At 36.8% G+C, this 27,959-nt stretch overlaps 1 protein-coding gene across 2 annotated transcripts in view; it reads left to right on the forward strand.

The window, feature by feature from the left end:
- The window catches only part of GPR155 (G protein-coupled receptor 155), a 49,293-nt gene that overhangs the window by 10,651 nt on the left and 10,683 nt on the right, over window positions 1-27,959 (forward strand). For both annotated transcript variants that reach the window (XM_036876954.2, XM_036876955.2), the window contains 8 exons: window positions 6,923-7,322; window positions 8,974-9,139; window positions 9,956-10,111; window positions 11,841-11,924; window positions 12,515-12,632; window positions 15,844-15,928; window positions 16,015-16,105; window positions 17,122-17,332. In XM_036876954.2, the coding sequence (XP_036732849.1) occupies window positions 6,923-7,322; window positions 8,974-9,139; window positions 9,956-10,111; window positions 11,841-11,924; window positions 12,515-12,632; window positions 15,844-15,928; window positions 16,015-16,105; window positions 17,122-17,332 (1,311 nt within the window). The remainder of the gene's footprint in view (window positions 1-6,922; window positions 7,323-8,973; window positions 9,140-9,955; window positions 10,112-11,840; window positions 11,925-12,514; window positions 12,633-15,843; window positions 15,929-16,014; window positions 16,106-17,121; window positions 17,333-27,959) is intronic.

Here is a 27,959-nt window from a genome sequence, read left to right on the forward strand (position 1 = left end):
GCATTTGCTTAGTAATTAGCCATTCTACTTTCTTTACTGTGGTTTTATTACCTGTGGTGACAGCTATTAAACCTTAGGAACACTTCCATCTATAGCAGTCCCTCCAAAATACACTGTAGAGATGGTTTGTGGGAAGTAAATTCTCCCAGCTTTTGCTTAGCTGGAAATTGTTTAATCCCTCATTCAAACTTAAATGATAATCTTGCCGGATAAAGTATTCTTGGTTTGAGGCCTTTCTGCTTCATGACATTAAATACATCATGCCACTCCCTTCTAGCCTGTAAGGTTTCTGCTGAGAAGTCTGATGATAGCCTAATGGTCTTTCCTTTGTATGTGATCTTATTTCTCTCTCTGGCTGCTTTTAATAGTCTGTCCTTGTCCTTGATCTTTGCATTTTAATTATTATGTATCTTGGTGTTGTCTTCCTTGGGTCCCTTTTGTTGGGAGATCTGTGCACCTCCATGGCCTTGGAGACTCTCTCTCCTTCCCCAGATTGGGGAAGTTTTCAGCAATTACTTCTTCAAAGACACTTTCTATCTCTCTTTCTCTCTCTTCTTCTTCTTCTGGTACCCCTATAATGCGAATAGTGTTCCGTTTGGGCTGGTCACACAGTTCTCTCAATATTCTTTAATTCTTAGATATCCTTTTTTCTCTCTGTGACTCAGCTTCTTTGTATTCCTCCTCTCTAGTTTTATTTCATTTATCGTCTCCACCATATCCAACCTGCTTTTAATGCCCTCCATTGTGCTCTTCAATGATTGGATCTCTGACTGGAATTCATTCCTGAGTTCTTGAATATTTTTCTGTACCTCCATGAGCATCTTAATGATTTTTATTTTAACTCCCTTTCAGGAAGAGTCATGAGGTCAATGTCATTTAAATCTTTCTCAGGAGTTGTATTCATAATTTTACTTTGAACCAGGTTCCTTTGGTGTTTCATATTTGTATATGCGTCCTCTAGTGCCCAGAAGCTCTACTCTCTGGAGCTGCTCAGCCCCTGAAGCAATGTTGGGGGTCACAGGGGAGTGGTATTGGTGCCTGGAGGGAGGAAAGAGATATTTCCTGCTTCACAGCTGCTATGCCTGTCTGCACTGCCTGAACCAGTGGGCTGGGCACACAGGTATAAGCCTCTATGCTTTGCGTTTGTAATTGCTGTAGACAGGTCTTCCCTCTGGCTGGCCTAATGCCAGGGTAGAGTTTGCTGGTTTGCAAGCCAGGTGGGCTTCCCGGGAGAAAGACGCAGCAGGCTGTGTATCACGGAGGGGGTCCTTCGAACTGTGTAGCCAGCCAGGAAGCTGGAGCATCTGAAGATCATGAAAGCTCCTAACCTGCTGGGCAGAGTGCACCCAGACAATTTTGTCTACCTGTCCTTTCTCCTGAGCAGTAAGGTCTGTGCAATCCTTGCCCCTTTAGTAGCCCTCTTGCTGTTAGGAAGTCTCTCAGACTGCCTGCCTTTCTTTTGTCCCAGAGCAGCCAGATATGGATCCCTGCTTTCCACAAGCAGCTGGAATCTCAGTCTCTCCAGGAATTCTGCCTGTCTTAGCTTTCCAACCCCCTAATCACTAGAGTACCATTTAAGCACCATGAAATGTATGTTTGTGCTCCCAGAGCAGATCTCCGGAGCTAGGTATTCAGCAGTCCCAGGCGTCCACTCCCTCCCTGCTCCGTTTCTCTTCCTCCCACCAGTGAGCTGGGGTGGGGGAAGGGCTTGTTTCCCCCAAAGCCACAGCTGTGCTATGTTACCTTGTTCCATGAGGTTTATTCTTTTCTCCAGGTGTATGCAGTTTGGCACAGGCCTCTTTCCTGTTGCTTTTTCAGGATTAGTTGTATTAATTGTATTTTTGTGTTACATGTGGTTTTAGAAGGAAGCCTCTGTCTCACCTCTCACACTGCCATCTTTCAATATTGCTTAATTTTAATTTAGGCATAAACTCTAAGTATGTAGTTTCATGCTCATAGATCAGTAAGCCAATAAGTGAATAGAACTAACATTTATAACTTCATAGTTTATAGAGTATTTTCCTGTATACTTACTTCATTTGAGGTAAAGCAGATACTATTCTCATCTTCAACAAAGGCTTACAGAGATTTCATTGTCTTATCCCAGGGCACACAGCTAACTGGTGACTGAGACCCAAATGTAGGTCTTCTTTTCTGAATCCTGGGCATTCTCTCATTCCACATAATTATATAGCACATCCATTTAATCTGCAGAAGACCCAGCTAGCCCATATTAGTTTCAATACACTGAATAGGTCAGTTTCAAAGAGAAGGAAAGATTTTTTTATCTTTACATTAATTTTAAAATATTCCATAAAATGAGTAGCAATGGGAAAAGATCTATTTGATGAGTTTATACATTTTCATATCAAGGCAGAATCTCCAAATAAAAAATGTATTCAGCCATTTTCATCAGTGCTTTTCTTAGGTCCCACATTAAATCAGTGAATGTAGTAATAATCATGTTCCCAGCAGTGTGCTAGCCCAATTTCCCTAATGATTATGCTTGTAGATTCTGAGTTGTCATTTTTAAATCACAAATAACATGAACTCTTGTAAGGTTAGGTTGTAGACAATAACCTTACCAGAAAGCAATAGTGTACACAGAAGTGCATTCCCATATATCTGCAGATTGGAAGGTATGGTATAGAACTGTGAGGCTGTGCATCTGCTCCGATGAGGTTATTTTTTATTGCTGTCCATGCCCATCTGCCTTCTGGCCTTGTTCCGGGTGAACAGAGAAGACTGTCTCTAGAGAGAAGACCATTTCTTTCTGTTTGTTATGTGGCCTCTCCTAGGAATTCCCACTTATTAATAAATAAGAATCATAGCTTAGAAGAAATGTCCTTTTTTAAAACTGGATTTTTTCTACAGTATCAGTTCTATTTACAAGTGACTCAGGAGATGGCAGGTAAAGTAATAAAAAGGACAATCATGTTTCCTTTTTCTCTATATTATGACAATTATAACGGTCTATGAAATTATGTTAAAATGATTTATCTATACTCCAATGATAGAATACCACAGTGCATTATTTTACACTAAAAAAAGAAACTTTTTTAGAACAGTTGTTTTCAAAGGTATTGGAAGAAATCTGAGTGTGAGAAGAAACCAAGAATCTGCGAAGGTGAAATGTAGATTTCAGCAAATCAGAGTCGTTCCCTCCCTCTGTCATTGAAAGATACTAATAAGGCATAGTTAAGTCCTGTAATTTATTCTTCAAACAATGCTGATAGCATAAGTACCCTGACTAATCATAATTATGCTCTAGTGCTTGAGCTGTAAACAGAAAGGAAATGAAGCATTTAACTATATGCCATTAAGTAATAGAATGATCTTAGCCGGGGTCTTTGTGTTATTTTGTAGGGATTGAAGCCCTGCAGGAATCAAAATAGGAGCCGCAGTGGGTGGCTAATTTTGTCTCTTAGTTTTTTGAAGCTATGTAATAATTCCTAAGAGTGGGATTCTCCCCTCCTCCCAAGAGCCTTACTTTATAAGTACTAGTTAATTAGAACTTAATAGTTGATATAATGATTATAGATCTAATTTGTTAATATAGGTCACTGCTTTCATATGTTTTTCAGATTTGAAAAACCATCTTTAGATTGGCAACAAAATCACTGCCAATTTATATATAAATAATAGCGTTAAGTAATGCAAATGAATGGCAGAAATAGACTTACACTTCCATATTGAATCCTAGTCTTTCAGTAATTTAACAAGTATTCCCAATTTTTTGCTCTCCCACTAAACTAATGCCTTTTTTGTCTTTGTATACCTGTTCCACTGAATTAAAATGCTCCAGTTGTAAGCTGCTTTATAAATATTCAGAATATGAAAAAAATGGATATTAAAAGAAATGAGTTAGCAGATAACAATTATATATTAATTACTGTGTGTTACAAAATAACTGAAACCTTTGATATTCTTTGATGTATGAATTCTATCTTCAAGTATTTTCAGCACTGTGCTGAGGCCTGGGGGCTTATAAAATAATGCCTTCAAGGAATGTATAATTTCTTGAGGTGGCAGTAATATGAAACAAGTCACCAGAACCATCCAGAGAAGGGGAGACCCATGATGTAGCTTGAAGACTTGGTGGAAGAAGTGGTACCCAAGATAGGCCTTAATCAGTAGGCAAGATTTAGATAAGAAAAGAGAGACTTCAAGAAGTTGGGAATGATGATCATCGTGAAAATAACAATTATGAACCTGGTGTTTGTGTGGTGTAACTATGAGATTAAACTGGTTGATGGAGGCTTTGCACTAAGGAATAGTGAGAGATGAGCTGGATACATAAGGGACCAATTGTGGAGACTGGACTGTGAATGTCAAAGGGTTTTATAGCTGTTCTTGTGGATGGTGAAAGCTGTGGGCAAATCTTAATTTTTGAAAATTAGAATTCAGACAACATTGTCAGCAGTGAATAAAGTGGATGAAGTGGGTAGTCAAGAAAAACCAAAAGAATACAGGCTGGTAAAAACATTAAGTAACCCAGTTTTGAGATTTTTGACTAGTGGTAGTAGTAGGAATTGAGGAGAAAATACAAAAGATCCTGCAAAAGAAGATTGGCTAACCATACATAATGAAGACTATTCTTGAATTTGCACTGAGCTTTTAAAACAATCCAATCTATTATCTGATGGTGCTTACGTGCTAGTGTGCCAGGAAAATAAATCTCTGAAATTTTTGTGTGCTATAAGTTGTCAAAGGACATCCCTCACGTTTATTTTGGCTACATGGGAAAATTCTGGTGCTCAGATCGAAAACAAGGCTTTTCCAAAATACACTCTGTATTTTAAAACTTAAGTTGTGGGCAAGTATGCCTTTCTCTTAGAGATAGAATATGCAATCAGAAAAAGTGTAGCTGTCTACAAAGGTATCAAAATGGTTTTGGTTTTTTTTTTACTTAAAAGATAAAACCTTGTAAAAACCTGAATGAAAGCCACTAAGAGATATAGAGCTAGTATACCTAATGTGGAGATCAATCGAAAGAATTTGTGAAACTTAAGTAACTAAATGTTTTGTTTAACCACTGCTTCATTTGGAGATATTATAGATCTCTGTATGTGCTTAGCTGAAAAAAAAAAAAAGGGAATTGAATCTTATTTTTAAAAAGTAGGTTTTAGCTAATGAGAACAAGGTGAACTTCTAGAGGTTATATAATCTGATTATGTAACTTTAACAGAACAAGTGCTTGAAATTAACTGAACTTAGATATCCTAAGTAAACAAATATATTTTCCTACCTGTGTAACTTTATCTTAATGTAAATTGAGAAACTTAACCTTTAACATTTTTTCACATAATTACCTCTCTTCTTGCAGGTGACTGTGGCTGTTCTTTTTTATCTTTCTCTCTCAACCTCAAGTCATTTATGAATAAGCCTTTATATATATTAGGTTGAATTTTAGAACTCATTACCTAGAATGTGCCTAGAGACCAGATTGCTTACTCCATGGCTCTAACTTGTGATCAACCTAAGACCAGGCCACCAACCTGATGTCCACCAAGAAACTGGTAGAAGTCTGGTCCAACCCTCCTACCCCCTTCAAGGAGACTCATCTTATGTAGTGGTTAGTTTCTAAAGTCATCACATACAGTCAGACCCTTGAAAAATTTCTTAAGTCATCCACAAAATAAATCACACATAGTCTGTGTATATTATACCCTCATAAGTCTAACACAGCCAGATTTTTTCTCTACTATTGTTCTTCAATGAACAAGTGAGGTAATTAGCTCATATTTGAGAAGATGCTTTATGAAAAAAAATGAAACTTTCGTTTTCCTAAGAAAGTGTAGATAAATTTTCCATAGTTAAATGTGCATTGATGTGACTCAACTGTATTCCTCTCCCAAACATTTCTAGACACACCTTTCCATCCCTAATTCTTCAGCATATCACCAGTTTTCCTGCAGGCATTCATTCCCTGTCATTCCTCTGAAATGGAGGCTGCTTGTTTTCTTTCCACCTGCACACCACATGAGCAGTGGCAGGCAGGGCTGGCGTCCTCCCCGCCACCTCGTGTCTCTGTTAGGCTTTCTGCGGTGTGTTTGTGAGAGCTGCTGCCAGGTCCGTGTTCCCTGGGTATTAGTGCTGTCATCTGCTGACATCATCAGCCTGGTCACTTTCTCACCCAGTAAAGACTAATAATCTGGCTCCCTGTCATCTCTATTCCCAAGTTCTCCCATGCTGTTTGGCTTCAGCATCCATATGAACTGTCCATCGGACTCTATTTCAACCACCCACTCCATGGCCACATCCTGTACCTAGTCATCTGGGAGATACTAAATTAAACAGCTTGCTATCTGACTTACTCCAACTCCTAAACTTCTAACTACACGTAATTCTTGGGCTTGGTAGGAACCTCCAAGGTGCTGACTCCTCTGCTTTCTATCTGTCAGACATCTTCCATCTTCACTGCTTTGGCTGTATAGCTAGGACTTGATCACAGCAGTGTTTGTGTTTGGTTTGCTGTCTCCTGCTCTCTCCTCGATCCTCTGGAGTCTGGCTTCTGCCTCATCAGTCCAGTGAAACCTCTCAAGGGAACCAACAACTATTGCCATTACTACTTAAATGTTTAATTTATTACTAGGTCTTTATTTTGAATTGTCTCTTTTAAGAATTCTACAATTCTGCTCTTTTATTGAGATTAGTTTTAGCCTCTACATAGTAAAAATTAGTGGACTTTACTAAAAATAATTTTTAAGTTATCATCAAGCTAACATCATTTAATATAATGTGTTTGTGTTCCTTTTCAGTTTTATTACTAAAATGTACTTTTCCAAAACTAGTCTATAATGAGGTCATTCTGCACTATTTAGATTAATTTACAGTATGTTGTAATTAAGCATATATACGTAACTCATTAATGTATTATGTGGTAATCATTTTTAAATGAATTTCAATTCATGTTTTGCAGTTGAAGCTTTATATCAAACTACATACCCAGAATATCTCCAGTACATTTACTTGGTGGCGCCAATATCTCTTATGATGTTAAACCCTATAGGGTTTATCTTCTGTGAAATTCAGAAGTGGAAAGACACCCCCAATGCTTCTCAAAACAAAGTGAAAATTGTGGGACTTGGACTTCTGCGTGTATTACAGAACCCAATAGTATTCATGGTCTTCATTGGTATAGCCTTCAATTTTATTCTTGATCAAAAGGTGCCCATGTATATGGAAAATTTTCTTGATGGGCTTGCAAATTCTTTTTCTGGATCAGCCCTATTTTATCTTGGCCTGACAATGGTAGGAAAAATAAAGAAACTGAAGAAGTCAGCATTTGTTGTACTAATTCTTCTCATTACAGCTAAACTGTAAGTTTCACTTATTGAACTTGGGGGTTGTATTTTGTGAAAGCCTTGTTTAGCCAATTCATTAGGATGTCTGCAGCTATTTTCTGCTTTAAATAGTGTGATGGTAATAATCTCTCCTGAGTAATGGTGATTTAAAGGAAGACATGAGATTGGTATATTGTGGGAAGTCGTTTCCTTATTCTTTCCATTTTACTGTCAGAGGATAAAGACTATTGGTTTCTCTTCAGTTTTTATATAGTTTTACTTAATGTCTCCTACCATCCCCATTTTGAAAGGAATTTTGCAGGATTTCTGAGTTTTCTCAATCTATTAAAATCCTGTTAGTCATGATTAAAACAATGATTTTGAATATAAACGTTTTTCATGAATTTGGGGGAAATATGCTATAACTTGGTGGGTGGTTGAACTTTCAAATACAGGTAAGTCAAAGTGAATAATTACTGTCAACTGTCTAGTCCTAGCCTATCAAAAAGTTCTTATCAGCTCCTTAGTTAACGGTTCTTCAGCTTATTGAGCTCATTAGCCATGGAGTTATCTTCATGGTATAGGTGATGTAATTTTATTGCATGAGTCAAGGTACTTGGGGCATACTTACCCATTAAATTCAGCTCTTGTATAGACAGTTAAATTCATTAGACCAGTGCGATGTGAAATAGTATCTGTATTTTAAGATACAATAATAAAAGTGAATATAAGTTCTGAAAGTTATTTATGGTGGTGTTATGCTCATTGGAAATATTAATTAGTATTGTCACAGTAATAAATATGGTTCTAATGATAATACCAACTTCAACTTCTAAGTGTAACTTAAATATTCTCATTTTAAAAATCTTTTTTCTGGGTCTTTGATTCCTTTTATTTTTTTATCTACTTTTTTAACTTAAAAAATACATGTAAGGATAGTTTTTAATTCAATCTTAGGGCCACTCTCTAGGTGCTGCTGGGACAATGTTGTCAACCTTGCTCTTGTTCTTTTTAAAAGAAAGCTCCCTTTACTCAGCTACTGCTGTATACTGAAGGATTTGTTTAACAAGTGACTCTTCACCAGGTCTGGATTTCACTAACTTTCTGCCCTACCTAGTTGTTTCAGTTCTCTTTGCTAAACTTTTTTGTCTTCACAATGATGAAGTGCTAATTGTAAGACACCTATTTTAATACTGGCTTTTAGAATCGAATTGAGCAGCATTGTTATCATTACCTGAACTATTTAAAACCCTAATCATAATAAAGATCAGATTAATTTTTTTCAAAAAGAACTTTAGCAATTTTCCTTAAGAAAGTTTGCTCAGATTGTTAATCTTTTTTTCTTTTAGCATTTCAGTGAAAAAAGAAAGCAAGAAACAGCAGCTATAATTATACAACTCTTAGGATTTTTTGCAAGAAAATTATTTGCAGGACAAAAAAATCGGAATTTTTCCCTGATATTTGAAGTGTATCTAGAATACTGTTATACTTTAAATGGTGCCAAGTTGAATTCTGATTGTTACCACAAATGTCCACAAGTAGGCCTGCAGACAGTATGTTCATGCAAATAGATACACCTTCTGGGCATGAGGAAAACAACCTAATGCCAAGTTCACCAGAACAGTGTATCACTTGGGGACCAGCCTTCTTTGATAGCAAGTAAATGATGTATTTCTTGTTCCTTCAGCCTGGTGCTGCCCCTTCTGTGCAGAGAAATGGTGGAACTCTTGGACAAGGGCGACAGTGTAGTGAACCATACAAGTTTATCAAATTATGCATTTTTGTATGGTGTATTTCCTGTAGCACCGGGAGTGGCTATCTTTGCAACACAGTTCAACATGGAAGTAGAGATTGTATGTATATATACCACTTTCTGATTGTTTGCATGGCTAGTAGAAAAGTGAATTTTTAAAACAGAAATCAGCATTCTTCCATGAAAATTTGATATCTGTAAGCTACTTTGTTGTAAATAAGGAGACATTATGTAACAATAGAGTTATTTTATCTGGGGTCTTTATTTAGCCATGATTTTTTTCATTAGCCTTTGTTAGTTTCAAGTATTTTATTAGTATACTTATACTTAAGTCTAAAAGTTATTTTAGGTAATTTTTGAAATTTTGAGAAAAAAATCTGTTTTATTCATTGATTATTCAACCACCAGCACATCATCAAATGCAGTAAATAGCTAAAATCAATTAACACCAAATTGTTAACCGTGTCTAAGGATATTGCTTATGTTATATACAGCATTTAACTTTTTGAAATATAACATGAAGGAAAATTATTTCACAAAGTTTATTTCCATTATTTAATCTGTAAAATGTCTGCCTAGCATTTTTTCTCATTTTGGATTGATTTTATTGCCTTACATTTTATGCGATAGTTCAGAAGGAAACAGGTCATTGGTTTAATTAGATCATTAATATGGTTTACTTTCTAGAATGTAGAAGATAACCATAAGCAGTGGGATGTCTCATAGAACTGTTTTCTTCTAAGGACTCTTAGAAAGGGGAAATATGGTATTAAATGGCATGCTGGATTCTATGCTGTCTTCCTATGGACTCTTACTCTTACTCTAGAATGCTATTGTGTGCTATGGCTCTTTACAGTGTAAGGTAATTGTTTACCTGAGACTTTGACTCTTCCTCAATTTGATTTCATTTTTGCAGATAACCTCAGGAATGGTAATAAGCACATTTGTGTCCGCGCCAATCATGTATGTCTCTGCCTGGTTACTGACCTTTCCCACTATGGACCCTAAGCCATTGGCTTATGCCATCCAAAATGTTAGTTTTGATATAAGTATTATCAGCCTGGTCTCCTTGGTAAGTATGTTCCAGTGTAAAAATGAATGAAAACTGCAGAATGAGTTTGAGAATAGCTTGGAAACAGGAAATTAGGGATTTAAATATCTAACTTCTTATGCAATAGAGAAAGCAAGTGCCTGCCCAGAAAATGTATTATCAACCTTTTGAGTTTTTTCTTTCCAGTTGGGAATTAAGAGTTATACAGCAGACAAGACATCAGATTTAGTTAGTCCTGGATTTGACTCTTAGACCTATCCCAAACTAGCTGTATGTCTCTGTGGAGTGACCTTAACCTCTCTTAGCTTCAGTGTCCTTTGATATAATTTTACCTATGTCCATGGGTTGTTTTAAGGATTACGTGAGACAATATATGTGAAAAGTATTCTGCAAGTGGCAAATCACTATACAAATACTAACTACTGTAAAATCACAGGGTTGGAAGGAGTCTTCGGGGTCACATCCAACCACCCATTTAATGTCAATGAAACTTTCTTGATATATATTGTTCAAAATAAAGACTTAAACATTTGACAACTAGAGTATCTTATAGATCAAGTTGCCTATGGAAGTCAAGCAGTATACTGGCTGGAAAAAAAAAGACAACTTTTACTGTTAAAGGAAAGGAGGTGGGGATGAACGTGTATATTGGCAACAGATAAATGCATGATTAATGTAATTTTTAGGAAATTTCACTCCTGTTATTCTTGAAATCTATACCCGTTGATAAGGCAATTTGGGGAGAGAGATGATATAAATTTTGATTGACAATGAAGGGAGAAGAAAGAAGGAAATCAACCCAGCATGTTTACCTGGCCACTGTAGGCAGAATAGAAACCCAATCCTTTTAAATACAAGGAATACAAGATGATTAATCTCAAGGTGGGCAATCTGTATTGTTTGAAATAAGACTATCTGGAATTTAGATACCTTGTGAGCCAAAATGGTAGAATCAAGAGGAGAAAACTTAGAATGTAACTGCATCTCCCACTAAAGATCTTTTCCTGAATAGTTGGCTGTGAACCTGTGTCCCACCCAGCCACCAAATGTACGGAAAGTTATAACATGGCCCTAGTCAAGGTCTTAAAGACCCTATAATTTTTTGGACAGTTAATTTATGATAGTATCTCTCCATGCTTTTTTTTTCTTTAAGTTTAATTGGCCTATAATATACCTCCCATTAGTTTCAGGTGTACATCATAGTGATTTGCTATTTTTATATGAAATGATCCACACTGGAAGTCAAGTTACTATTTGTAAGCATACAAAGTTATTACAGTATTATTGACTGCATTCCGTATGCTGTAAATTATATCCCCATGATTTACTTATTTTGTACCTCCCAATCCACTTCACCATTTCATCCACTGCCTAGCCTTCCCCCTTCTGGTAACCAACAGTTTCCTGTATCCATGAGTCTGTTGCTGTTTTGTTTGTTTGGTTGGTTGTTCAGGTTTCACATGTAAGTGAAATCATATGGTATTTGTCTTCCTTTCTCCAATTTATTTCATTTAGCATAATACCCTCTAAGACCATCCATATGGTTGCATCTCAATGCTTTTTATTTTGCTTTAGGTATAGTAATTTACCTTAATACTCTTTGGGGAACTAGACAGATTAATGTAAATAAGATACTGGAATTTCTTTCTGAATCAGGATAAAGAGGATTTGTTAAAGAGGCTGGGTTATTTAATAAGTAATTATAAAGGTTAAGAAACCTGAATGACTTTTGAATGTTTTGTCTTTTAAGATCTGGTCTCTAGCTATTCTTCTTTTGGGTAAGAAATATAAACAGCTTCCGCATATGCTTACAACTAACTTACTCATTGCTCAGGTTAGTAAATGTAAGGTATTTAGAACTATCCTTTTTTCATTGATTATACTACTAAAGAGGAGAAAATTACTTTGCTGGGTTTTTCCAGTTATAAAATCATAAGTATTTTATACCAAATGCGATAAATTATAATTTGATTAGTTTCTTTATGTCTAGTTTATTAAATATTGAAATAGGTCTTGAACTCAATAAAGTTGAGGCTAATGATGGTATTTGATGATAATTTTGCATTTTTAATAGAAATAATTTAATCGTTAAAAACTGAACTCTCTCAGAATCTTATTTTTATAGTTAAACCTTTGCATATCTCAAATTATAATTAATGGGAAGACGTTTAATATTTTCTGGGAAAATAGTATTATATTAATATAATGTTCATATTTAGGATGTTGTCATATGCTTCAATTGAATGTGTACATTTTGAAGGCTGTATAAAAAGGGTTTCTTATAAAACTTAATATCTTAGTATAACTAGTATGCAATAGATGATATTCAGCAATAATTTTAAATGAATAATTACATTTTCTATGAATAAAACAGTATGACTCATATGAATATGACTGACTTTTTTTTCATAATTTATTCTTCAGTCTATTGTCTGTGCTGGAATGATGATATGGAATTTTGTTAAAGAAAAAAATTTTGTTGGACAAATTCTGGTGTTTGTTCTATTATATAGTTCTCTCTATAGCACCTACCTGTGGACAGGTAAGTTGGATCATGAATGGAAATTTAGGTCTGTCTCCCTGTTCTCTATTTCTAGAAGCCCTCAGCTTTTGATGATCTATTTGAAGTCTAGTAGTACAAAATTAAGGCATTTCTCTCAGGCAGTTATACACACTAACATAGGCAGTGTGCAAAGCTGAGTTCTCATCCCTGGTGTACCCTGTTCCTGCTTGGGTTCAGGTGGTTTCCAGTTACATGGCTCTTTTCTTCAGGATCCTTGGCTTTAGGCCACAGTCAGCACAGCTCCCCTTTGGAGACACCAAGAAGGCACTTGAAAGCAGGTGGAGAAAGGAAGGAGGGAATGGACAGAGAGGAATGAGGCATCAGGTATCTCCCAGAGCTCACTGTCAGGGTCCACCCAAGCTAGAGGAAAAATTCTGCTTAAACAAGGGGCTTAACTTTTGCAGTCTCAGTTTCCTCATGTGTAAGACTGGGTCATGACACCTTATAAAGTTATTTTGGAATTAAACAAAATATGGGTATTTATGCCTAGCAGATGGTAGGCATTCAACAAATGGAATATATTATTAATTAGGGGGAGAAGTGGTAATATGAGAGCAATGAAAGTAAGAAATGAAAGGGTATGAAAAAGGAAGAGCACCCAGTAAGAAAGACTATTTCTCATTTCAACTGGCTCAAAAAAAGGATATTCAAAATGTTTTAGTACTTTGCTATTTTTGAAGTATAATATTTATTTGGATGCTTACATTCTGGTATGTGTGTGAAACATTCTGTCTGGCTGGTTTGTATTCATACCATGAATGTGAACCTGTAGAACAGCGGTAAAAGGAAACTGTGTGGAATGATAGGGCTGGTTATAGCCACTGTAGGAGGCAGGTGTCAGGAAATGACTTCGAGGGATAGGCCTTTGACTTCATGCCTTTGGGATAAAAAGCAGGACCCATCTAAATCAACAGCCTTTTGAAGTGAAGCAGCAATGTGAGAAATTACAGAATGAGAAAGAAAGTGCAAACAGAAGAAGATATATGCATTTTAAAGGCAAGAACACATTACATAGCATAAGAATTTTCATGACCTGTCAAGTTGAAAGAACCTAAAGACATTATTTCCAAATGCAGGTGAACCAACTTAATCTCTAATACTTAGATTTCTTAAGACTAAATTTATAATGAAAATAAAGGAGCAGCAAATAGATCAATGTCTCAAGTCTCCCTAAAATCCTCCTCAAGCATAATGCCAAAATCTAACCTGAGACATTGTTCTGAATTCTGACCCTGATGAAGGTGCACTTTAACCTTGAGATTATGATGATATAACAGAATTTTAGGCCTAAATGTTTTTTAAAATCATCCCATTCAGCTACTTTGTTTCACTTGTATACACACTATTCTCATGGTTTTGCTATATCTGCATATCATTTGTCCTTTTTTACTTTTCCTTAAAATTGATTCATTTTTCACTTTAATAAATTAAGTCTTATATCAGTAAAAACCCAAGTTTCATGTGCTAGTTAAAGTTTTTCAAGCACATGTTAAAATAAGCACATAACTAAAAAATTTTTCACCCTTGTGCCACCTATAGTCTCTCTACTTTTGGAAACTCTGGGTCTAATTTAAATCCTTCATTTTGAGGATTTCAAATGAGGAAAATACAGCCCAAAGGGTTTAACTGATTCAAGCAGGAGCTCTCATAGCCTTGGCTATGAGATATCCAGGGCTAGACTGGTCTGTTTGCTATATCAATCTTCCATAAGGCAGGAATAATGAACATTAGAAACTTGAGTTCTTTAAAGAGAACATTATAACTCGCTACTGTAACACAGCTGGCACACTTTTGTGATTGGTAACTTACTTCCCTGGGCTTTGAAAACCTTTCTAAAGTGTACAGATGTATTTTAGGAAGAAGCAGTGGTATTATAGGATCCCTTAAACTTGAATAATATGTAGGTCCTCTGTAAAGAAAAACAACTCTGAAGGACCTCAGTGTTGATTTATATTGTTTCTAGCACAGTATTACTTAATCTGTACAACCTTAAATCTAGGTATAGATTCCTTCTATGCAGCTAATATACAACCGTAAAACCAAAACAAATTCACAAAGGAGATTCAAACAAAACTATGAACTCAGTACCTCTAATTAGCAATTTAACTGACATGACAAAGAATCTTGTTTTGCTAATCTGAATCACAGCCTGAAAAGTAAAATGTAACTCACTTCTCTGGTGAGGGTTTTTTTCTTCAGTTTGGCCTGCCTTTCTTTCATTTGTGGTTTGTGACCTGGTTAGCTCACTGCTTTTCTTCAAACTACACCTAACCTTCATTTGGACTGTGTTGTGATATCATTTGGCCTGCAGGCTCAAACTTAATATAAAACCAAATGTAAGCCCTGAAATTATGAATCTGTACATCAGTTATAAAATGGTCATAGATGATTATCATTGAAAGTACACCAAAAAGACTTAAATTTTCTCATAGAAATTTTCAGATCCTGCAGATTGTCTTAGGAACTCTAGGGGTCCAAGGATCTAAGTTGTAGAAACAGTGCTTGGCTCAGAAGCCTTGGTTTCTAGTCTTACTCTGCCCTCTGCTGGCTACGTGGCTTGGGCAAACCCTTGTTTCCATATCTGTAAGATAAAGGTGTTAAAACAGTGGTCCTTTCCAACCCTAAACTTCTAAGATTCTATAGCTACGTAGAACTTATTAAATAAGATGTTACTTGTATAAGTAATTGGGTATAATTATAGGAAAAGCTCAAGAGCTTTAAAACATTTGTTTTGTATTGAGTCATATTATATTTGTATTAAGGTCCATCATTTAGACTTGGGGCATTTTCCAAAAATAAATTGTGTAAAAATTGCCTATACTTTCTTAGCACCAGCAGAGTGGAAGTTTTTTTATTTTTAGACTTGCTCAGTATTCAGTCAAAAAATTTTTTTTCTAAATATACTTAGATTACAAACACATTACTCAAAAGAATTAAATGAGTGGGGCTTTTGAAAAAGTTCTCATGTATAAAACAAGATTTGAGTAAAGAAACATGGTAGGAAGCAAAACACAAATGATTTTGAATTAAGAAAATCTGCTTCAAAATATTGGGGACAGTGTTTATTTAGAAGGAATAAATTCTAGCACAAAAACTACAGACGACTATTGAAATAAGCTTGGTTAATGTTGCATGAAGTCTGAACATCAGAGTAATTATTTATCCTTCAATCTCTGTTTCTTGTTCTTAGGCCTTCTAGCAGTTTCTTTATTTCTTTTGAAAAAGAGAGAGAGCATACAAATTCCTGTTGGAATCATCATAATATCTGGCTGGGGGTAAGTTGGTAGTTTTCTATTGGCTTACATAGTTCCATACATACAGTCACTGCCCATTCTCTCTCTTTAAACCCTTGTTACTACAGAATTCCTGCTCTCCTTGTGGGTGTTCTTTTGATAACTGGAAAACATAATGGAGATAGCATTGACTCAGCATTCTTTTATGGAAAAGAGCAGGTGAGAAGAGTTTGTGAGGTATGTTCTTAAGAACATTTCTTTTTAGCTTGCCTTAAAGTGTGTTTGCTACACTTGTATTAAAATTTATTTTGAAAATAAAGTTTTTTGATATTCCAACTTATTACATATCACACTGGTGATCATATTGGACTTTGTTATACCACCCCTCAAAATGAAAAGATTTTACATACCCAAGTCCATTTTTAGCAGAGGAATTCCAATTGTTTGAAACTTACTGAGTCTTCTTAAATTTACTTAATGAATTACGTTTCTTCTACTGGAGGAAAGAGTAATTAATTAAAAGCCATTTAATAAGTTAGCAGTTAAAAGTTCTTGACTTTCAGTCCTGTCATAAATGTATTTCAAAACAAAAAGTTATTCTTAAAAAAATGTGCATAAAAAGCTACAGATTAGGAGGTTTGTGGAACCTGCTGAACCAGAATTCTCCAGGAGTAGGGCCCAAAGACATATGTTGTTTTAAAACCTCCTCAAATGATTTTCATATCTATCCTTTTTTTCTGTTTTGTAATTTTGGATTTTATTGGATTGTGTGAATAAATAATATCATACATATAAAGGACTTAGACTAGTGCTGGCATATAGTTGTTGCTCAGTAAGTATTAGCTATAACTATATTTTTAGTATTATTACCATAGCAAAGTCTCTATTGAAGTATGCTTGAACTATGTATTAAATAAAGTAAGCAAAAACTTTGAAGTAAAGAAAAGGTCTGTAAGCAGTCATTGAGATTACTGATTGGGGAAACCAGTGACACTGATGTACGAAGAAAAAAGCATCTAAAAATCTTACATGATTACAAGCAATCCAAATTTCTCTATAAGTAATCTACATCCCTTCCATACTCTTGCTCTTTTTGAATAACCACTATTCTATAGCATTTATAGCTACAGAGATGTTTCATTTTCCACCAAAAAAGAGCCCTTAACTCTATTCTACTATGATTGTTAAGGTGGGATTGTGAAAAGTGGCCTAACGTCTTTTTGCAACATTGGCAGATGATTATCACAGCAGTCACCCTGTTCTGCAGCATCGTGATAGCTGGCATATCACTCATGTGTATGAATCGCACCGCCCAAGCAGGACGCTACGAAGGTTTTGACCAGTCTCAGAACCACAAAGCAGCAGAGCCTGAAAACACTGCTTTTGAGGAGAGTGCAGAGCCCATAAGTGAGCCTGAGCCTTTTACAAATCCTGTCCCAGATGCAAGTATGATCCTTAAACATAAAGCAACTTTTACATACTTGTATAGCATGTATCCTAAATGTTTAGTTTAAGGGAACTTATTTGAACTACTTTGAATATCACAAATATGTCAAATGAGGAAGAATTTGAATCAAAGTAATAGAGCTTGCAGGTTCACTCATTAGATGCTTATTAACACATCTTTTATGAGAATAATGTTTTGTTAAATCCTAAGATGTCTTTGGACCTGAGAGGTTGGAAAAAAGTAAAAACTGAAGTAAGGGCCTTTCTAGGAAACCAAGCACTTATATTTCTTAATTTAATAATATTATGTCAGGCAAGTACCATCAGTAAAATTAACTAAAGGAGGCCTGATTGAAGCAGGGTTAATGGTAAAGTTGGGGCTTGGGAAAGTACATGCTGCAGGCCAGATCTGTTCCACCACCTGTTTGTTTGTTTGTTTTTTCCCTTTGATTTCGGTTTCAAAGGTATTTTTTTTCCGGTATCATTAATCTACAGTTACATGAGCAACATTATGGTTACTAGACTCCCACCATCATCAAGTCCCCACCACATACCCCATCACAGTCACTGTCCATCAGCGTAGTAAGATGCTATAGAATCCCTACTTGTCTTCTCTGTGTTGTACAACCCTTCCTGTGCCCCCCCTACAATATGTCTGCTAATAGTAATGCCCCCCCCCTTTTTCCCCCTTATCCCTCCCTTCCCACCCACCCTCCCGAGTCCCTTTCCCTTTGGTAACTGTTAGTCCATTCTTGGGTTCTGTGATTCTGCTGCTGTTTTGTTCCTTCAGTTTTCCTTTGTTCTTATACTCCACATGTGAGTGAAATCATTTGATACTTGTCTTTTTCAGCCTGGCTCATTTCACTGAGCATAGTACCCTCTAGCTCCATCCATGTTGTTGCAAATGGTAGGATTTTTTTTCTTCTTATGGCTGAATAATATTCCATTGTGTATATGTACCACATCTTCTTTATCCATCCATCTACTGATGGACATTTAGGTTGCTTCCATTTCTTGGCTATTGTAAATAGTGCTGCTATAAACATAGGGGTGCATATCTCTTTTTCAAACTGGGCTCCTGTATTCTTAGGGTAAATTCCTAGGAGTGGAATTCCTGGGTCAAATGGTATTTCTTGTTTTAGTTTTTTGAGGAACCTCCATACTGCTTTCCACAATGGCTGAACTAATTTACATTCCCACCAGCAGTGTAGGAGGGTTCCCCTTTCTCCACATCCTCGCCAACATTTATAGTTGTTTGTCTTTTAGATGTTGGTCATCCTTACTGGTGTGAGGTGATATCTCATTGTGGTTTTAATTTGCATTTACCTGATGATTAGTGATGTGGAGCATCTTTTCATGTTGGCCATCTGAATTTCTTCTTTGGAGAAGTGTCTGTTCAGATCCTCTTCCCATTTTTCAATTGGATTATTTGCTTTTTGTTTGTTAAGGTGCGTGAGCTCCTTATATATTTTGGATGTCAACCCTTTATCGGATATATCATTTATGAACATATTCTTCCATACTGTATGAGGTCTTTTTTTGTTCTTGTTATCATTACTCTACAATTACATGAAGAATATTATGTTTACTAGGGTCCTGCCTTCACCAAGTCCCCCCCACAAACCCCATTACAGTCACTATCTATCACCATAGTAAGATGTTATAGAATCACTACTTGTCTTCTCTGTGTTGCACAGCCCTCCCCATGCCCCCCCCCCACATTATACATGCTAATCGTAATACCCGCTTTCTTTTTCCCTGCCCTTATCCCCCCTTTCCCTCCCATTCTCCCCAGTCCCTTTCCATTTGGTAACTGTTACTCCATTCTTAGGTTCTATGATTCTGCTGCTATTTTGTTTCTTCAGTTTTTCTTTGTTCTTATACTGCACATATGAGTAAAATCATTTAGTATTTGTCTTTCTCCACCTGGCTTATTTCACTGAGCATAATACCCTCTAGCTCCATTCGCGTTGTTGCAAATGGTAGGATTTGTTTTCTTCTTATGGCTGAATAATATTCCATTGTGTATATGTACCACATCTTCTTTATCCATTCATCTACTGATGAACACTTAGGTTGCTTCCATTTCTTGGCTATTGTAAATAGTGCTGCAATAAACATAGGGGTGAATCTGTCTTTTCCAAACTGGGCTGCTGCATTCTTAGGGTAAATTCCTAAAAGTGGAATTCCTGGGTCAAATGGTATTTCTATTTTGAGCTTTTTGAGGAACCTCCATACTGCTTTCCATAGTGGTTGAACTAATTTACATTCCCACCAGCAGTGTAGGAGGGTTCCCCTTTCTCCACAACCTCGCCAACATTTGATTTTGTTTGTCTTTTGGATGGTAGCCATCCTTACTGGTGTGAGGTGATATCTCATTGTGGTTTTAATTTGCATTTCTCTGATAACTAGCGATGTGGGGCATCTTTTCATGTGTCTGTTGGCCATCTGAATTTCTTCTTTGGAGAAGTGTGTGTTCACATCCTCTGCCCATTTTTTAATTGAATTATTTGCTTTTTGTTTGTTGAGGTGCATGAGCTCTTTATATATTTTGGATGTCAACCCTTTATAGGATATGTCATTTATAAACATATTCTTCCATACTGTACAAGGTCTTTTTGTTCTATTGATGGTATCCGTTGCTGTAATAGTCCCACTTGTTCATTTTTGCTTTTGTTTCCCTTGCCCAGGGAGATATGTTCATGAAGAAGTTGCTCATGTTTATGTCCAAGAGATTTTTGCCTATGTTTTTTTCTAAGAGTTTTATGGTTTCATGACTTACATTCAGGTCTTTGATCCATTTTGAATTTACTTTTGTGTATGGGGTTAGACAATGATCCAGTTTCATTTACTTGCATGTAGCTGTCCAGTTTTGCCAACACTAGCTGTTGAAGAGGCTGTCGTTTCCCCATTGTATATCCATGGCTCCTTTGTCATGTATTAATTGACCATATATTTTTGGGTTAATATCTGGACTCTCTATTCTCTTCCACTTGTCTGTGGCTCTGTTCTTGTGCCAGTACCAATTTGTCTTGATTACTGTGGCTTTGTAGTAGAGCTTGAAGTTGGGAAGCGAGTTTCCCCCTGCTTTATTCTCTCTTCTCAGGATTGCTTTGGCTATTTGGGGTCTTTTGCGGTTCCATATGAATTTTAGAACTATTTGTTCCAGTTCATTGAAGAATGCTGTCGATATTTTCAATAGGATTGCATTGAATCTGTAGATTGCTTTAGGCAGGATGGCCATTTTAATAATATTAATTCTTCCAAGCCAAGAGCATGGGATGAGCTTCCATTTGTTAGTGTCCTCTTTAATTTCTCTTAAGAGTATCTTGTAGTTTTCAGGGTATAGGTCTTTCACTTCCCTGGTTAGGTCTATTATTAGGCATCCTACTCTTTTGGATGCAATTGTGAATGGAATTGTTTTCCTGATTTCTCTTTCTATTAATTCATTGTTAGTGTATAGGAAAGCCTCAGATTTCTGTGTATTAATTTTGTGTTCTGCCACTTTGCTGAATTCCGATATTAGCTCTAGTAGTTTTGGAGTGGAGTCTGTAGGGATTTTTATGTACAATATCATGTCATCTGCAAATAGTGACAGTTTGACTTCTTCTTTACCAATCTGGATGTCTTGTGTTGTTTTATTTTGTCTGATTGCCATGGCTAGGACCCCCAGTACTATGTTGAAGAACAGTGGGGAGAGTGGGCATCCCTGTCTTGTTCCCGATCTCAGAGGAAAAGCTTTCAGCCTCTCACTGTTCAGTATGATGTTGGCTGTGGGTTTGTCATATACAGCCTTTATTATGTTGAGGTACTTGCCTTCTATACCCATTTTATTGACAGTTTTTATCATGAATGGATGTTGAATTTTGTCAAATGCTTTTTCAGCATCTATGGAGATGATCATATGGTTTTTGTCCTTCTTATTGTTGATGTGGTGGATGATGTTGATGGATTTTCCAATGTTGTACCATCCTTGCATCCCTGAGATGAATCCCACTTGATGATGGTGTATGATCTTCTTGATATATTTTGAATTCAGTTTGCTAATATTTTGTTGAGTATTTTTGCATTTGTGTTCATCAGGGATATTGGTCTGTAATTTTCTTTTTTGGTGGGGTCTTTGCCTGGTTTTGGTATTAGAATTATGCTGGCTTCATAGAATGAGTTTGGAAATATTCCCTCCTCTTCATTTTTTTGGAAAACTTTAAGGAGAATGGGTATTATGCCTTCTCTACATGTCTGATAAAATTCAGCCATGACTCCATGTGGTCCGGGGGTTTTGTTCTTGGGTAGTTTTTTGATTACCAATTCAATTTCATTGCTGGTAATTGGTTTGTTCAGATTTTCTGTTTCTTCCTTGGTCAGTCTTGGAAGGTTGTATTTTTATAGAAAATTGTCCATTTTTCTAGGTTTTCCAGCTTGTTAGCATATACATTTTCATAGTATTCTGTAATAATTGTTTGTATTTCTGTGGGGTCCATCATGATTTTTTCTTTCTCATTTCTGATTCTGTTTATGTATGTAGATTCTATTTTTCTCTTAATAAGTCTGGCTTGGGGTCTATCTATTTTGTTTATTTTCAGAAAGGACCAGCTCTTGGTTTCATTGATTTTTGCTATTGTTTTATTCTTCTCAATTTTATTTATTTCTTCTCTGATCTTTATTATGTCCCTCCTTCTGCTGACTTTGGGCCTCATTTGTTCTTCTTTTTCCAGTTTCAATAATTATGACTTTAGATTATTCATTTGGGATTGTTCTTCCTTCTTTAAATAGGCCTGGATTGCTATATACTTCCTCTTAGAACTGCCTTTGCTGCGTCCCACAGAAGTTGGGGCTTTGTGCTGTTGTTGTTATTTGTCTCCATATATTGCTTGATCTCTATTTTAATTTGGCCATTGATCCATTGACTATTTAGGAGCATGTTGTTAAGCCTCCATGTGTTTGTGAGCCTTTTTGCTTTCTTTGTACAATTTATTTCTAGTTTTATACTTTTGTGATCTGAGAAGTTGGTTGGTATAATTTCAATTTTTTAAAATTTACTGAGGCTCTTTTTGTGGCCTGGTATGTGGTCTATTCTGGAAAATGTTCCATGTGCACTTGAGAAGAATGTGTATCCTACTGCTTTTGGGTGTAGAGTTCTGTAGATGTCTGTTAGGTCCATCTGTTGTAGTGTGTTGTTCAGTGCCTCTGTGTCCTTACTTATTTTCTGTCTGGTTGATCTGTCCTTTGGAGTGACTGCTGTGTTGAAATGTCCTAAAATGAATGCATTGCATTCTATTTCCTCCTTTAATTCTGTTAGTATTTGTTTCACATATGTAGGTGCTCCTGTGTTGCATGCATAGATATTTATAATGGTTATATCCTCTTGTTGGACTGACCCCTTTATCATTATGTAATGTCCTTCTTTATCTCTTGTTACTTTCTTTGTTTTGAAGTCTATTTTGTCTGATACTAGTACTGCAACACCTGCTTTTTTCTCCCTATTGTTTGCATGAAATATCTTTTTCCATCCCTTCACTTTTAGTCTCTATATATCTTTGGGTTTGAGGTGGGTCTCTTGTAAGCAGCATATAGATGGGTCTTGCCTTTTTATCCATTCTGTGTCTTTTGATTGGTGCATTCAGTTCATTTACATTTAGGGTGATTATTGAAAGATATGTACTTATTGTCATTGCAAGCTTTGGATTTGTGGTTACCAAACGTTCCAGGGTTGCTTCTTTACTATGTAACCATCTAACTTAACTTGCTTATTATGCTATTATTAATATAGTCTGATAATTCTTTATTTCTCTCCCTTCTTATTCTTCCACGTCCATTCTTTATATGTTAGGTGTTTTATTCTGTACCCTTTTGTGTTTCCTTTGACTGTTTCTGTGGATGGTTGATTTTATTTTTTGCCTTTAGTTAGTATTTGGTTGGTCTGCTTTCTTTGCTGTGATTTTATTTTCTCTGGTGACATCTATTTAGCCTTAGGAGTGCTTCCATCTAGAGCTGTCCCTTTAAAATATCCTGTAGAGGTGGTTTGTAGGAGGCAAATTCCCTCAACTTTTGCTTGTCTGGAAATTGTTTAATCCCTCCTTCAAATTTAAATGGTAATCGTGGTAGATACAGTATTCTTGGTTCAAGGCCCTTCTGTTTCATTGCATTAAATATATCATGCCATTCTTTTCTGGCCTGTAGGGTTTCTATTAAGATGTCTGATGATAGCCTGATGAGTTTTCCTTTGTAGGTGACCTTTTTTCTTTTTTCTTTCTCTGTACTTATGTTTGATCTTTGCCACTTAAATTATTATATGTCTTCATGTTGTCCTCCTTGGGTCGCTTGTGTAGGGAGTTCTGTGGGCTTCCATGGTCTGAGAGACTATTTCCTTCCCCAGCTTGGGGATGTTTTCAGCCATTATTCTTTCAAAGACACTTTCTATCCCTTTTTCTCTCTTCTTCTTCTTCTGGTACCCCTATAATGCGAATATTGTTCTGCTTGGATTGGTCACACAGTCTCTTAGTATTCTTTCATTCCTAGAGATTCTTTTATCTCTCTCTTTCTCAGCTTCTCTGTATTCCTGTTCACTGATTTCTATTTCATTAACAGTCTCTTGCAGCTCACCCAATCTGCTCTCAGACCTTCTATCGATTGTTTCTCCCTCTGGACTTCATCTCTTAGCTTTTGCATATTTCTATGCAGGTCCATCAGCATGATTATGACTTTTATCTTGAATTCTTTTTCAGAAAGATTGGTTATATCTATCTCTCCAGGCCCTCTCACTGGAGTTGTCTCAGTGATTTTTGACTGGACCAGATTCTTCTGCCTTTTCATGGTGATAGAAGTGGTTGCAGGCAGGTGGCGCATGTGTCAGCTGGGAGAACAAAGTCCTTTCCTGCTCGTTGGTCACCTTGCCCTTCTCCGCTGCCTGTGCCATTTACCCACACACAGGGAGCGGTCTCTGGGATAATCTCCTGAGCTGCCATGGGAGGGGCAGCCCTCGGGATAGCCTAACATACTGCAGGGGGTGGCAGACATGCCATATGTGTTCTCCTGCAAGAACAGCACCCCTTTGCGCCTTCCAGACCTTGCTCTGGCTTCCTCTGTCTGTTCCGGTTAGCTGCGTACTGGGAGGAGACTCTGTGTGGGGCTGTTCTCCAGCTGCTCTGCAGCTGTGGCGGGTCAGCCAGTTTGCTTGCAGCGCCGGCCTGGGGGAATGAATGGTAGACTGCTTATGGCCGTGAGGGGAAACTCTGCTTTACCCCCCTCTCCCTAGGGGGTTAGGGGGCCTGAAGTTCCTCAAGATTCCCAGCCTTCTAGGATGAGTGTGCTGGGATGATTTTGTCTAGCTGTTGAGCCCTTGTCCCTTTAAGACTTTTAAAAAGTGCCTGCTTTTCTTTTGTCCCAGGCTGTGGGGACCCACTCACAGTCTCCATCTCGGATTTTACTTTTCCGTTTCCCTAATATCCAGCACACCATGCAGTGTGTGTCTGTGTTCCCAGTGCAGATTACTAAGGCTGGTTATTTAGCAGTCCTGTGCTTCCACTCCCTCCCCACCCTGATTCTTTTCCTCCCGTTGGTGAGCTCAGGTGGGGGGAGTGCTCGGGTCCTACCTGGTCACAGCTTTGTAGCTTACCCTTTTTGTGAGATGCTGAGTTCTCACAGATGTAGATGTAGCCTGGTCTCTTTTTTAGGAATAGTTGTATTTGTTGTATTTTTAAAAATATATATGGTTTTGAGAGGAGCTTTCTGCCACCCTACTCGTGCTGCCATCTTGAGCCCCCCCCCCCCACCTGTTTTTGTATGGCCTAAGAACTAAGAACAGTTTTTGCATTTTAAAGGATTGAAGAAAAATTGTTAAAGACAAGTATTTCTTTAACATTTGAAAGTTATATGAACTTTAAATTTCAGTGTCCAGAGTGCTTTATTGGAACACAGATATGCTCACTCATTTATACATTGTCTATGGCTGCTTTCATGCTATATTGTTGAGTTGAGTTATTCAACAAAGACCCAGTGACATGCAAGGCATAAAATGTTTATCATCTGGCTCTTCACAGAAAATGTTTGCCAATCCTTGGTATAAGTGAAAATATGATCCTAACTAGTAACTTTGTTAGTAAGTTTTGATAATTTTTATGGCATTTGTTTCAGTTCAAGAGGGAACTGAGCAACACAGTATATAATTTGGATTCATTGGTGCCTGTAGAGATTTCATAGACATAAAGCATCATGCTAGGGAGTGTAAATAGTGATACCTATTTTGTTTAGAGGGTGTGTGTGGAGTATAGGGATGACTACTCTCAAAACTATTAGTTGTAATGTAAGTAAAGGATAAGGAGTGAAACAAGAGAAACGATTAAAAATTTTAACTATCTTTGTCTTAAAAGGGAGAAAATCCCCATCTTATACATTGCCTTCCTTCTCCTTACCTCCTTTCCTCTGTCCCAAACTGGAAGTAGATAGCACAGTGGTTTAAAAGTCTGAAGGCAGACTACCTGTGTTCAAATCCTGACTCCACAATTTACTACTGTTTGATCTTGTGCAAGTTCCCTGTCCCATACTTTCCATATCTAATGCTAATAATCTCTACTACATAGGAGTCCTACTACATAAGACTATTTTGCCAGCTCCTGACTTAACACCATTATCCCTGCTTTAGTTTATTTTGTTGATGATGTTCACTAATTTCTTTATTAGATACTTTGTGATTATAGCATCAGAATTTCTGTTGAGCTCTCTTGATGATTTTCCCTTTTAAAATGGAAGTTCAGTTCTATTTGTCTGACCCTTCCCAGCATCTTTTTCCTTATTTTCTTTGTGGATTTTTATATTTGTCCCCATCTACTGTCTGTTTTCAATCAGGGCTTGAAGACCACCACTTCTGCTGGCTTTCTGTGGCTTCTTCTCCCAGGAGTGTTTCAGAACTGGCCTGAGAACATGTACAGGGAGGCCTAAACTACCCAAAACTAAAAGTCTTAAGTCCAGTTTTTTGCTGCTATCTTTGTACCTGTCTTTTAAAAATGGCAAATAAGCTGTGCCATGGATGTTCTTAAATCCTGTCTTCACCTTCCAGCAGGAAAACTAGCTTGTGCCTTTAGTATAAATACATGTAGAGCCAGAAGACAACCATTGCTTATCTCCATGGGAAATCTTCTGCAGTATTTAGTCTTCCCTCCTCTCATTTCACTGCTTTATAATTGCTTTTAAATTACCTGTATAACCCACTAGACTGTAAGTGCTATGACTAACTTGCTCATCACTGTAGCCTCAGCACCTATCATGGTATCAGGCCTATTGTGAGTATTTAGTAATATTTGTTAAATGGGTAGATAGTTGGATGTGTATGTAAGATATTCTGTGGTTCTCTGAAGCCACCCTAAAAATTGCCATGACAAAGTAATTATTTATTTGCCTGTTAACCCATGTTTTTCTTCCCTAAACCCTGCTCTCTTCTGATCTGCTGGTAGTATTCACACACATTAGATGTCCAGCCTGGCCTCCCCAAATCTCAATAACCCAAAATAGTTCTGCCCCTTGCTACAGACTTAGTATGAGATCAAAGGGCAGTTATAAAAGAGAGGGCTAATCAGCTACTAATATATCCTTCTTACATTAGAAGGAAAAAACTGCCATGGCACTTTTCATCGTAGTCATAATTGTGTGTGTGTGTGTGTGTTCCCTACACATGTGTCATTGGAATGGGCTGGTTTTATATGTTTTCTTATCAACTTAATCTCAACTGATTTAAGCCTTCAGATTTCTGAAGATAAGGCTGGGCCAGACAATCTCTATATTTTCTTTTCTATTGTTTTGTAGGGTTGTTTTAACCTTGAGATGGTGTCATTATCTTAAACTTAGAAAGATATTTGTAATAGCTTATTATAGATTATAGTTTTTATATTATGAGATCTTTTTTGTTTTTAAGAACACTCCTGAAGAATTAAAACATATCAATGAAAGGGTCAGCCTAGGTATTCCTTTTTCTAGCATATTAAATTTTAATAGTTTATCACAAAGTTACTATTCTATTACAACCTATTTCAGGGAGTACCATGTCTATATGTGTGAAATGTTTTAAAGGACACTGCATGCAGTTCTCTGACTATAAGAGGAACAATTTCATCCGTGTAACAGATGTCTGAATGTAACCTCTGTAAACCAATATAACTATAAATCAGCAAGAGATTTTCAGCAGTATATGTTTGAAAAGAAAATATATATTTCCTTTTACTTCATCTTCTAAACTAGTAGGAGACATGTTCTTGAAAGAATTGAGTCTTGAGCTGAACTTAAAGGAGGAGAGGCTTTGGATGAGGGAATTCCATGCATGGCAAATGCAGCCAGGAGGCCCAAATAAGCATGGGGCTCATGGAAAGCACTACAGAACTGTCCTAAAAGAAGGGAAGGCCTTGTTGAATATTAGGGGTAGTCAGACAGGGGGAGAGGGGCTGAGTCCTGGGGAGCTTTCAGATGCAGGCCAAGAAGTCTGAGTTAACTAAGCAATAGAGCATTAGTGCGTAATTTTGAGGAATGATGAAATAAAGGGTGTATTTTAGGTAAGTGTTAAATTCTTAGTTCCCAAAGCACAGTGGAAACTAATAAACAGACTGGATAAAAACATTTTTTATTGCCTCATACAATGAGG

The sequence above is a fragment of the Manis pentadactyla genome, chromosome 6, assembly GCF_030020395.1.
Source record: "Manis pentadactyla isolate mManPen7 chromosome 6, mManPen7.hap1, whole genome shotgun sequence".
In the NCBI taxonomy this organism is placed as follows: Eukaryota; Metazoa; Chordata; class Mammalia; order Pholidota; family Manidae; genus Manis; species Manis pentadactyla.